The sequence below is a fragment of the Syngnathus typhle genome, linkage group LG20, assembly GCF_033458585.1.
Source record: "Syngnathus typhle isolate RoL2023-S1 ecotype Sweden linkage group LG20, RoL_Styp_1.0, whole genome shotgun sequence".
NCBI lineage: Eukaryota > Metazoa > Chordata > Actinopteri > Syngnathiformes > Syngnathidae > Syngnathus > Syngnathus typhle.
In genome coordinates, this window is record NC_083757.1 from 1824769 (window position 1) to 1838327 (window position 13559).

Below are 13559 nucleotides of genomic sequence, written 5' to 3' on the forward strand. Positions count from 1 at the left end.
AGTGAACCGAACCGCCCAAAATTCCGTTTTTGACCTTATTCACTTCTTGAAAGGTGACTGCGTTTGTCACATTGGAGAAATTGTCTCTCGTCTTTCTACCATCTATCATCAAAATGTGACTTCTTATGTTGTAAAAGGACACTTTAAAATCCACCAGCCCGTTTGAAGTTTTCAAGCCCATGGAAATTAAACTCTGGAGAGCAGAGATAAGTGGAATACTTTTTTTTTTTTTAACACCCATCATCTCAGCGACAAATGACGCACGGCCTTTTGGGAATATTTCACATCGTCAGTGATGTGGAGTGGAGCAACCTCACGGCCCAAAATGAACTGGAAATGATCTCCTCTGCCGTTTTGAAGCTGCTGAAGTGTTAATTACGTGATATGCCCATGGGCACGGATGGCGGAGTCAATGTCAGGTGAAGGAAACGAGATTGTAAACAGAAAGCCCAAAAATCTTCTCTAATATTCAAACAATGATTATTTTGGCCCTTTGAGCGAGTTTGTTCTTCTTATCAAGTATTGAAATGAACAATTCCACAGTTCTAAATTAAGACGATCTATTTATGGAGCATTTCTGCTGCCTGACTTTGAAGCCGAGAGCATTTATGCATGCTCTAAAGTGAGTCAGAGTTAAATGCAGTTTATATTTAGCCCACCCGGCTCGGTGCAAAAAAAAAAAAAAGTGGGTCATTTGACTGTTTTTTTTTTTTTTTTTTTTAGACTGGCTGCACCTCACTGACTTACTTTGTCTCTAGTTCTGATAAACAAAAAAAAGTGGATTCGCTTCAGCTCCTCCTGCCTTTCAAAAATATTCAAATTAGCACTTTAGTGTGCTGAGCAGACACTGATTTCATTACTCACATTCATGTTTGTGTCTCGTTTTTTTTTTTTTTTTCCTGGGAGTGAAGTGGGTGGACTTGCTTGACACCATTGTGCATATTTGTTACGCTTGCTCAGTTTCTCAGGGAATAGTGTTGGGGTTTGTTGATACGCATGAGTGTTATTCACATATGCATGCACACGTTTGCAGCAGCGCGTCAATATTTGACGCCATTCTAAACGAATGCAGCGACTGCGGTTGCTAGAATAATTCAATCAGTGGTTGACCCCTGTTGCTTTAACCGATAGACAAAAAAAAAAAAACATATTTACAACATTCAACTAAAAATATATATATTTTAAAATAATAATAATAATAATATCTGGTAACAAATATTTTTCACAATTTTATAAGGATTTTTTTTTACTTTGACATCATTTTTAAGTTGCAAATATAGCTAGTAACATTCACTGTTTAATTTCATTATTCAATTTAAAAAGTAGTATGCCGTCTGACATTATTATTATTATTATTATTATTGAGAGAATATAAAGAAAAGGATGCTGACACCCGCCTTCCCCTCCGACATTCACACATCGCATGCCAGGGTGGAGAGAGTGACGATCGGAAATGCTATTTATAGTAACGGTTGCTGATTCAAAAAAAAAAGAAAGATTATTGCCCCTCCCCTGCACTCGTCTCATTATAGGATTGGGGGCAATTCAATAGTCCTCTATCCTCATCTTGTCTTTGTTGATGGTCTTAATTCCTGTCATCATCTTGTCATCCGCTTGTAAATGTCTTTAGCCTGACCCCACTCTTTGCTTCTCTGATCCTTTTAAAGGAAGACTGCAATTTCTCCTCTGTGTGATTGTATATCAATCGCCATCTCCTGAAAGAGTGAGGCGAGACCAGGGGAAGCGGTGAAGAGGGTGCAATGTTTCGTGCCACGCATTTCAATTGCATTCAGAACCTGGCCCACTTGTCTCTAATCTTCCTTGCACCTCAGGTCCGCCGAAGGAATGCGTTTGGAGCTTAAAAAAAGGATCCAAAATGAATCTCATCTTCACCCAAGACATTTGACTAAAATTGTATCATGAACTAAAACCTAGCAAAAAAGATGATTGGTAAACATGACCCATTTCCATTTGCACTGAGAGTTTCCACAATGCCGGGTAATCGTGATTACGGTGATCGGGTGTGACACAACGTGTGACGGGAAACCGATAGCTATCAGTCGTCGAGGCTTCATGTGCACGCACTTCCTTGAGTGATTCTTTACGTGACAACAAATCATATAGTCATCCCCCACACATTCCAAATTTGTTTCCTGCCAGTCACTTTACAGTCATTTTGCGTGAGAGACACAATGGAAACTTTCCGACAACACGGAAGGAAACTTTAGGTGTCGAATTAGACGATGACAATCTTTTTTTGCAATTTGCATATCTTTCTGCAATCTGCATATATTGGATTCTTCCATATCATCATCCAAAACTATCCTCTGCTGAACTTTGCAGTCACCACTTGATGTGCTTTGTCGACATCTAGCGGTTAAATTTAGAGTCACATGTAATCCTGTTTTTTTTTTGCACTAATTTGTGTGCGCGTGTGCTTTCTGACCCGCACAGCTGTTCACTGCAACTTGAGCCAGAATGGCATCGACCACCAGATCTACCCAGAAGACGTTGAATCGCAGCTGGATGAGGAGGAGGAATCGGTCGACGGTCCAACGGTGCTGCTGGATGACGACAGCCCGAGCTACCACGACATAAGCCCTTCCATCTTTCAGCGCCGGTTCCCACCACATCGCTCAGTATCCGAGTCTGAGCTCACACGGGTGAGACGCCGTCCAAAATCATTCCACCTTTAAGTCTCTTGGTCTAATTGTCTGTCGTCATGGTAACGTAATTTACCAAATAGTACCGGTAGGAAAATGAAGCTTCGAATTTGCTTCATGAATCTTCTTTTTTTTACTTCTGTAGCTCTCTGTTCAACATGAACATTCATGTTTCTGTGGTAGGCCTCACCTGGCACACTTTGCAAATCTTCATCATAAGACATCTCATTAAGTTCTTTATCATTGTGTGTTGTTCTTGCACATATCAACACCAGTCTTTTCATATCATAAATTAATAAACTGGGGGGATTTTCATTTCTAGCTCAGCTTAATTGAGTGAGACAGGAAGGGAAAGAATGAAAGGTGGAAGCAAGCTCGGCAAGGATGTTAATTAGCTACGAGGAGGAGATCACAACCGATGACGAGATCTCAACTAGGCACTTGCTCAGTCAACAGTTTATTTCCGTGCAATCCTTACCTGCACTGCCCCGTGTATGACACAAGAGGGCACTCTAAAACTGTATACTATTTGAATATTTCAGGAGAGGCAACCTTGCAATTTAATGACACTATTAATAAAAGACATATTTGTACACATATTCAGCAAGCAGCTAAAATGATGCCCGATTGCGCAATATAATATATTCTAATATATTCGTAAAATTAGCCTACTCTGTTGCTTTTATGAAGAAAATGCCAAATATGAATTGCTCAGTTTGGACTGACCAGTTCAGTGAAATTTTCATTCAACTTTTGATTTCATATTATTGTGTTTGAGGGGATAAGTGAATGTAAATAGTATTCAATAAAAACCTTTTTGAAGCCATTACATTTTAGAAAGAAAAAAAATCCCCAGGATTACTTTTTGTGTTCATCATTTATTAAATGACATTGAAATGTGTTCTGCGTTCATTCCAATCGACTCCGTTGAGTGCCACCATCGGGTTGAAACATTCAGCCACATTCATTCTGAATTACATGCAGGCCACAAAGAGAGGCGATTGCCTCGTAATTAATTTAGCTGACTCCGTCCATATTGGATCTTTAAATGCATATCAGTGTTGGAGCAATTACACGCTTCATTGTGTATGTTATAGTTTGCAGTTAGTTAGTGTGTGGCTGTTTATTTGGCCACTGGTTCATGTCAGGCTTGCGTATTCCCCCCTCTCCCCAAAGCACCGCAATATCTTGTCTTTCATTTTTTAGCGTGTCCTTGCAGCGTTGCTAAGGTAACATGAAGAATATCGGTGAGCCGTGCCGAGCTTTTAGTTATCAATTAAAGCCGAGGGCGACACAGCAGGGAATGTTTTGTTGCTGACAGTCTTTCAAGTTTCTCATCCTTATATTGCACAACATGTGAGTGGATTGGTCACCAATTTATCACGCTTTATGCACATGCTTGTCTCCAGATGTATTGAATTCTGGAAAATAACTTGCTCTTTTCATCCCCTTGATCTGTCACTCCAAGTTCTAATTGGCTGAGAGTTTTTGCAAACAGCTCTTTGTGTCTCGCCTTCTGTTTTCTCCTCATCCTTTGGATCTGCTTGCTGACTGCTCGGCACCAGCTTAGCTATTTCCCGCAGCCCCAGGAGCGCTGCTTTGGGCTGAATCGGAGTAGAATGTAAAACACAGACGGCCATTGACTCACAAATGGGTTCACGGGAAAATGAGTCTCCTGTGTCAAATCCGTTTGTGAGGTCCCGGTGTTATTTATTTTTATTTTATTTTTTTTCCTTTTTATCCCCTTGTCCGTCAGCTACGCATACACACAGTGCGTCTTTCCACTTGTTTTGTCAGTCAAACTTTTTCTCACACAGTCTTTCTGAATTTAGTCTCACTTTCCCTTTTGTTGCCTCGGGCTCCTCGTCGGGGTTAATTAGCATTGGGTTGAGCTGTGTTTAAGAGTTAATGTGGTTTTGTCCTCCATTCCCCCCCACCCCGCTCACCTTAATCCACCCTCACCTCCCTGCAGAATCAGCAGCAACGCAAGTTGCCAAGCAATCGCATTAAGTGCAATGCGGACTGGGCCTAACCTGCCTTCTCGCTCGCTTTGGCCATCTGTCACTTTGACTTCCTGCTCGGAATACAGACTGCTGGACCGTAACTCCTCTTATTGGGTCTGATAGACTAAGATGCCAAATGGAATATTAGGAAGAGCATCCAGGGTTCAAGTCGATTTTTAAAAAGCATCAATCTAAAAGCAAGGCCTCAACTGCCCATCATTTTTTTTTTTTTTATGAGCGACATTAGAAATGGACCAATTAATTAATTAACCTTAGCCTCATTTGGAAATGTGGGTGTCTGTGAGCATTCCAGGCTATTAATTTGATGAAACCTAGCAGCCCATTCCCCCAATTATAATCATTCTAGTATAATCATTTGGAAGGAGTGACATCGAGGAGAGGTTTTCCATATTCATATATGAGAGGCAAAATGTGGAATGGCAAGTGAGATAGAGCTGACGGGGACGGAATATGGCCGAGAGAAGCCTGGGAGGAAAACGCATCCAGTACCTGTAGGTCGATGCTCTCGGCGAAGACGAGAAGGAAAGAATATCATTGCTATGCTGTACCACGGTAAAGCCGGAGGGCAAGCTAAAGTGAAAGGTAGCGCTTGTGAAATTTTAATCACCCCTTGCTTGTTTGTGATCGTAGTAGCCGCTCAATTAGAATCAAAAGACTGGGTAGAAAACGTCAACGTTTGCTGCCTGCTCAATGTTGTACTTTACATTCTGCAGTCTCACCAAGCTGCCACAATGCAGTGTTTGTTTTGTTTCACTCTGCTCTCGCATGTCCAAGTCACCGGGGGAGAGATGAAATAAGCAAACATTTTCAATGTTCTGTCTGCGGAAACAATTGCATAAAATCAAGGCACTGAATCAAAGGTGTTTATTTTTCTTCCCAGTCTTAGCTGGATGATTAGTGAAGAGCTGCCAATAAAATGTGTTGCTGCCGCAGAGCGAAAAATATTTTGGGAAATAGAAAATACATATTTATAATGATTACATTTGCATTTGGATGATTCCTCAAACTGTTGAGTCTTTTTTTTAAATATTTTTTTGTACGTACAAATCACATTCGAAGGCTCTAACGTTCCAAAACAAAAACACAACTTCCTGTATATCAAAAGTATTCTGAAATGACACCATGATTTATTTCTCACAGCCCGGTTATGTGAAACTATCCAAACCGGTGGCCCTGTGGACCCAACAGGACGTTTGCAAATGGCTGAAGAAACACTGTCCCAATCAACATCAGATCTATAGTGACTCCTTCAAACAACACGATATCACAGGTAATGCATGACGATTCGGATTGTTTAGAAATAGATATTTACTGTGTGATCACATGACCAAGCCTCAGGTTAAAGAGCTGCTACCCAAACAATGCTTGCACGCAAATATTTCTCAATCTTTATTTTTATCCCCGTAAAACCATCATCCAGCCAAAGCCAGATTTGATTCGTTTTGTCCGTGGCAGCCACCTGCAGCCTCATTTCTACAGTCAAAGCGTCAGCACAGACAACATTTGCCACGTCAATCATCTTCCTAACAAGGATCCTCAAGGTCACCCCGCTGTGAGCAACTCTCGGGTCCTCATGGCAACAGACTAACTTTAATTGCCATGCACTCCACCTCTCGGAGCGCGACTGATCATGCTAATATGTTTGTTTGTTGCCTTCAAGGGCCCCTTCGATTCAGCGATGGTCTAAGAGTGGAAAATCACTCTGAGGTCACCAAGAGTGGTAGAATGATGATGTGTCTCGTTTTTGCCCTTAATGCATTTTCACCATTATATGTTTTGAAACTTCCAATAGGCGCTTGGGATATTTTATTTACTTTTTTTTAATGTTATAAAATAGGTGGCCAGTATAGCTAGCTTACAAACAAATATGCAATATCATAAAAATAATAAATCGTGCATGTTTTTCCCCGGACCAAAGTCACATTGTGTCTAATTTTCATCTAATTTCTCAAGAGAATTGGGCAAATGGAGCTCAGCTTCATAACATTACTATATTAACATTGGTTTCTTGTTCAGGTATAATCATGTTACAGGAACAAAACAAATACACATACACATAAAGGATATTCCTAATTGCAATTTGGAGATAATGTTAGGCTCTAAAATCTTCAAGTAATTGAGTTTGTTTCCACTACAAGGACTAATTAACACAATTAAAATAAAAAAATAAATAAAAACAGGCCATAATTCAATCTTTCACATAATATGTATTTTTGTGCAGGTCTACATGCTATTATCGTGTACAGTGGGGAAACAAATGGAGGAAAATAGATTTAATTATATAGATACAACAACAAAGAGCGTAGGTATACAAACATATAACGATTGTTGCGATATATGTGCTTGTGTACATGCAGTAATTAAGATTTGTTGGCTGATTCAAATGCTTTTCATTTGCTATTTGTGATTATGCAGTTTTGACTTTAGTATGCAGCCACGCTCCTGTACCCAAAGAATCAATGCCTCCCACCATCGCCTCCCTCGATCTTTACCTCCCATCCCTAACAGAGACACCCAGATGTCATTAAAAATGCATTAAAGCATATTAGGGCATAATTACATATTAGTCTCTAATCTGTTGTAATTACAAGAACCGGACTCTTTTTGTAAAGGAATAGCTTGGTGCCGTAAATGACTTAAAGGCACGTCTTCTGGACTATGCGAAAATCACTGCAAAAGGTGGCACGATATTTGTCATTAGAAAAAAAAATGACAATGGAATTAATTAGTTCCATCCATCCATCCATCCATCCATCCATCAATAAGAGGCTACGTAGCCTTTTGTGCAATTTGGTCACTGCAGCACGTGTGTGTGTGTGTAAGACCTCAATTTGCATTTTATTCAGAATCCCACAAAATTCATTGTATGTGTGTTTGTATGAATGTTCATGCACTTTACACTCCCATTCATCAAAGTAGCTTTTGCTGGGGCAGGGCTCAAGATTAATCTGCCTTCTTGCAACACTGCTGCCTACACACCACTCATTAATCTGGCACTTGTGTGAACATGTTTTTTTTTTTTTTTTTCCCTAGCGTACATTTTTAGCTTTGGGGGGGGTTGTGAATTTTACAATAGAATGTAAATAATCAAATGTGCGGCTGTTTTTATCCCCCGCAAAAGCATGACTATCTTTAAAAATGTGAAGAACTGTTTACCTCATTCCAGAGGTGCCTGATAAGTATGAAAAAGTCGTCTGAATAGAAAAATGATAATGGAGGAGCAGTATAGAGAAGAAAATTGGGGTGATAAAGCCATCTTATTTCCATTCACTTATTATGCAAGCGCACGTTTGCTTGTTCGCCACTCACTCGTATATGAAAACGTTGTTTTTGAATTCAACCTGAACCGCAATTGGTTAAACAAAAGAGCGGTGGCTTTGTGTTTCCATTGTTAAATCAATGATTTCAACGGCAGCTTAATAAGGGATCTTGATGGACCTTGTGTCGCTATTGATCGTATGGTCCCAACACATCATTATAAACACGCGTGATTTCGTATTGAAAAAGTTGCGGCGCTTGAATGGATTTTTGTGGATTCCTCCCAGACACAATGTCTATTTTCCCAGTATGACGCTTGATTGTGCTTCCAACACTGCCTTGACTCACTCAGTCCTCTTCCCCTTTCTGCTTTATTGTTATTTTCATCACCAGTTGGCGTTCATTAACTTTTCTTACTCCCTGTTTGGTTGTACTGAATAAATTTTTTTTTAAAAAAAGGCTCCTTGCGGTCGTATTAAATTGGGCAAAAGCAGTTTTTCTGTAACTGTAACTACACCATGCTCAGCTTCTTTAAATCTCATTACATAATCGAGCTCTGCTTCTCATAATGAGCTCCAAATGAGCCAACATATATGGAATTACATTTCACACTAATCTGCTGCTATTGAAAAACATGTTTTTTTTTTTAAAATGACGTTATTGAAACATAACTTTATTCTTTCTTTATTAGGGCGGGCTCTGATGAGATTGACAGATCGAAAGCTGGAGAGAATGGGCATCATCCAGGAAGCGGAAAGGCAAAATATCCTGCAGCAGGTCCTGCAACTCCGCGTCCGGGAGGAAGTTAGGACCCTTCAACTTCTAACACAAGGTCAACTTTTGTTTTGGAATTCAAATACTTCAAATAGTTTTCAAATGTTTGCAAAGACTACACACTCAAGTTTGAATGCAATCTTTGTTATTATTTCTGAATTCAAATGTTAACAAAGCCACCGACTTTCCAAATTGCTTTTAGCAGAAAACCTTTCTTTGATTTCCGTGGCCGCTTCCTTTCTAATTTTGTGAGCTGCTCTCCATTACCTGCTGACTTCACCATCACCTTGAGCACACTGAAAAACAAAACTTAGCCTCCGGGGTTGGAAATAAATTCTAGGAATTTTACTCACTAAAATGTGGAGTGTGTGAAATAACAACATGGACGTTGTGAATACGAATATATGGAACAAGGTCAATGACCTTCTAGCCTCAGGTCAAATTACAATATGCACTCTTTGGAGTTGAAGAGCTACTGGAGTATGTAAAGCTGATCCCCAAGTGTAATGGGAGCTCATGAAATCCTTCTGGGGTTTTCAAACACCCCTTGGGCTGTTTTTTTTTTGTTTTTTTTTACAAGAACTCTGAAGCAGGTTGGAGAGAAAGCAATGCTCAGGGCATCCGCACCTTGAGCTGTTGCTCGAGGCAAAAAGACTTGTAACCACTTGGGATTGGAACTACAGAGAAGGGAAATGAGATAGATAGCAATGGAGCGGCTGGCGATGAGGCATCATGTAAAAAAAAAAAAAAAAAAAAAAAGAGAGGTGAGACGACAGATGGGTGAGAGGATCGAGCGGAGGGAAAACTGGAAGGTAGGTGGGATGAAAAGTCTGTCAGACAGAACGGGTTGGTGGCGAGAAAAGGAACCCATATTGGATTTTGAAAAAAAAAATACGAATAATTAATGTTACTGTTGTTTTATAAACGCAAGACCAACAGTGCATCGAAAATTAGCCATATTGTACAAAACAAACAAGTTTTGATGACTATTGATAGCTCCCTTCATAGTTTCCGCACTTTATTATTTATGATGATCGTTAAATGTGAAGATCAGTTAAGATAACCCAGCAGCTGCAACTAAAATCTGGTATTTTCGATAACTGCCAACGAGTCCTTCATCTCTGTCGAGGCAATTTGGCCCCACACGTTAAACATTATATTATTTTCCAAAAGGTATCTATGGAAACGTAATTGTGGAAGATTAAGCGGTGTGTAAATATATCCAATGCAAAAGGGTATGTTAGATGTCAGTGTGAAAATAACAAAAGCGCAAAAAAAATAGCCCAATATTTCTGTAGCAATGATAAGGAGGTGAGACACATCCATTATCGACCATGACATTGCGGCACAAAAAGAAAAAGAGAGAGAAATGAGGTGTTGTAATTACTGCAGTGTACCCAGACAGGTCCGGCTAGACGGACACTGATTGACCTTTAAGGGTTACTGGGCCACGCGAGGGGAATAATTAGATTTCCTCGTGTCCCCCGTGTCAGTGCGATTGGAAGACAACAGAGATCTGCGAGGTCACAATTATCTGAAGGCCAAAGGAACAACAGCAGTTTTTTTTTTTTGGCGTAAACGGGGAAAATGAAAAACTAGTATTATTGATATTTGGGTGGGTAGGAATGTTTTCAACAAGATACACTCAGGAAATGAAAAGAAATAGTGCCAGTATTATAAAAACCTAAAAGCGAAGAAATTGTAATAGCAAGGATCGATAGGTAACAGAAAAAGCAATAAAGTCGTGTCTCCTAAGAAAACATCTGCTGATTCTGTTGTTGTTTGATTTTCTTAGATAGACCCACAAGCTATACAACTTTATATTAACCTTGCATCTAGTATTGAAACAAACAATCATATTCCTTCACCTGAGATGAGATGTCATGAGGAAATGGAAGCCGCTTATAGATTTACATCAAACTTTAGACATGTTCGAAAATATGATGAATTATGGTGGCGTTTAAAAAACAAAAAAAAATGTGCTTTAATAGCTGCACGGAATCGCTCTTAATTAACATAAATGCAAAAAATTGAAAAATTGGTGTTGCGTTTCTTTCCAAGTGAAAAAAAAAAAAATCCAATTTAAAACTTTTTCTGGATTCAATTTCATGCTCGGGACCGTAATGGCGTTTTCAACCCTGGTGCTAATAAATAAGCTATTAACTGGCTTGTGAAATCATGGCTCTCAAAAAAGCTACTTGAATTACACAGCTGACGGCGCTTCACCACCAAAGCGCTTTTCAGAATAGGCCACGCTAATCTGGGCATGTAGACATGGCCAGAATGTTTATGCTTCATTTGCTCAAACAAAGACTCATTAACAGTGACAAAGACAAATTCGGGGCAGATTCTTTTAAGTATTAATAAATAAAAAATTTTAAAAAATCACATTTGCCTATTTCATGCTCCAAACAAATTTCACCACACACGTAGCAACTCATTCATGACAAGCAGCGGCTGTTATAGCTAGTAAACACGATGGAGTGTCATCGCAAATATTATTATCGAAACCAAACAATGTTAAAAAAAGAAGTGACTATTCCAATTTGTTATTCTGTGTTCCTTTTATTGATTGACGTCGTGCGTACGCAACAGGAGATCAAGTTTTTTACTCTGGAATAGTGGAGAGAAAAAAAAGCTGTCGTGTTTTTGTTTTTTTTTGTCCGGGAATCAATGATAGTGTTATTTTTTTGTCATTGCTGACATTTACATTTATTCCGTTTAGAGATGAACGATAAAAACTGAAAATGAAACGAAACTCTAGAGGACAGACTTAGAATAAGGACATCATTGAGGCAAAATGGATCTTTTTTGCAATATGCTTGCCCTAAAGTGGATTATACAGTGAGTAAAAAAATCAAATAAAAAAACTGGAGGCGCTTCAGTGTGACTTCTGTTCTTCTTTTGGACTTTCCCTTGTATCAGACGCCCGCCCGGCCGGCGCGGCGAAGCGAGAGCTCTCATTAGCCCAGCTCTCCCTTCAGGACCAGCGCCCGCCTCTATGAAAGCCCTTCAGCCTTACGCTTCCCTTGACTTCATCCGTCCGTCCGTCCTCACTGCGCTCTCCAATGTCTCCTCCCCTTGCTTATTCTTGCCGCAAGGGAAGGTCAAATTAATTCTTTTTCATCATTTCATCAGTGTTTTTTTTTTTTTACCTGTCCCTTAGATATAAATGTGGTCTATATCTTTTCATAAAACCATCAACTGTGCCCCTGCTTAGATGCCATAGTGCACCATAACTTTAAAATAATGAGTCACTTGGGCCTTCAATCCTTTTCAGGAGATACACGGAGAGATGACTCAAATTTTTAACAATGTTTTTTACTAGGAAATGAAAGAAAAATTGGATAATAGCACCCATTCACATGTCCTGCTTTTTTTGTTAATAACAGGACATGATGGGGATACACAATAAGAAACATGAAAGCAAATAAGAATTTAGCTCATTGGCTAAACATAAAAAAAATATTTATGAAAAGAAAAGAAAAGTAATTTAAAAAAGAAAAAAAAAACTCTTCTCCACCCACACACCACTTTTCTTATACACACCATGTGTAAAATAATTTTACCTGTATCTATCTCTGAATATGACTGACTCTCTCAAGGATACTAGACCAACTTAATTTGCAATCATTCAGAGTGGCTACAGAAGAAATAACCACGCCGCGTTCATTCAGTTATGGCCAAATGAGATTGCATTAAGTGGTCCATCTATAGTTTGCCTGGCACCATGGACTGGTTCCACTCAGTCTGCTGCAGTCTCTAACCACAGGCGGACATCCAGGAGGCCAGACAGCAGGGAGTTTCCAAGCACTTCCTCACCATCTTAGGAAACTGGATCAATAGGCCCTAAGCGCACTTACTGTACAAGCCATCATTCCATAAAGCAGCTTTTGCAACGCTCTTTACATGGAATGGGAAGTCGTCGAGGGAAAATTGGTTGTCATGGCGATGGCCGGGCTTGTGAGGGCTCGATATACCGGTTGGAAAAAGAATGTGAGAATATTGGGTCGTTTGAATAGCCAGAAGTTGAGATGGTCCATAATAAGAACGAAAAAAACACTTGAACCCGTCAGTTAAGTCTGTTTTCTTATTAAAAGCGATAAATGGTGCTCACAGGGAGGCAGAATGGTTCATGGGTCTTTTTTTTTTTTTGGTAATCTGTGCTGTTGCTTCTGGTGCAAAATCACATGCCTTTGCTCCAGTGCTGTAATTGGCTTCGTTATTATTCAAGGCCGTACATGAATTAATCGTGCTCAAAGATGGAAACTGCTAATGAGCTATTGACTTTCAGCTTGTTTCATGTTAATTTCACGGAATATTTTCATGGATATCTTTAGATGTTATCATGTAGTCTAGCTGACAATTTCCAAAAATAATTAAAAAAATAGACATGTTTGATTATTACGTCAATGAATTACAATTAGATTTTCTCATTCAGTCGGTTTGGCTAATTATGAAGGAAAATTGATCACTTTAGTATTATTTGCACAGATCAGTCGAATATTAGGTAAGAAATGTGTTTGCTAAATGGAAGTGCACATGATCTGGAGCATGAATATTGGGCTTCAAAAGAAAATGCATTCTTTTTACAGTCCCCTCAGAGCATTTTGTACCATGCAACACAAAAGGGGTGTGAGGACATTGAGTGCTCAGCAAAAAGAAGCCAAGGTTAGGCAGGGTTTTTTTTTTTTTTTTTTTGGAAAGGCATCTTGTGCAATGATAGGGTACATAAAAAGGATATGATGTATTTTATGCCTGTTTGGGATCAGGCTGCTCTATTGATGATTTATGGCAGCGTAGTTAGCAATAGCACAGCAGCGCACCTGATCATCCATTA

At 39.4% G+C, this 13559-nt stretch overlaps 1 protein-coding gene across 2 annotated transcripts in view; it reads left to right on the forward strand.

Annotated features, from left to right (window-relative positions):
- samd12 (sterile alpha motif domain containing 12) overlaps positions 1-13559 on the forward strand; it is a 30688-nt gene that overhangs the window by 2571 nt on the left and 14558 nt on the right. For both annotated transcript variants that reach the window (XM_061267443.1, XM_061267442.1), the window contains 3 exons: positions 2455-2663; positions 5828-5957; positions 8637-8777. In XM_061267443.1, coding sequence (XP_061123427.1) covers positions 2455-2663; positions 5828-5957; positions 8637-8777 — 480 coding nt within the window. The remainder of the gene's footprint in view (positions 1-2454; positions 2664-5827; positions 5958-8636; positions 8778-13559) is intronic.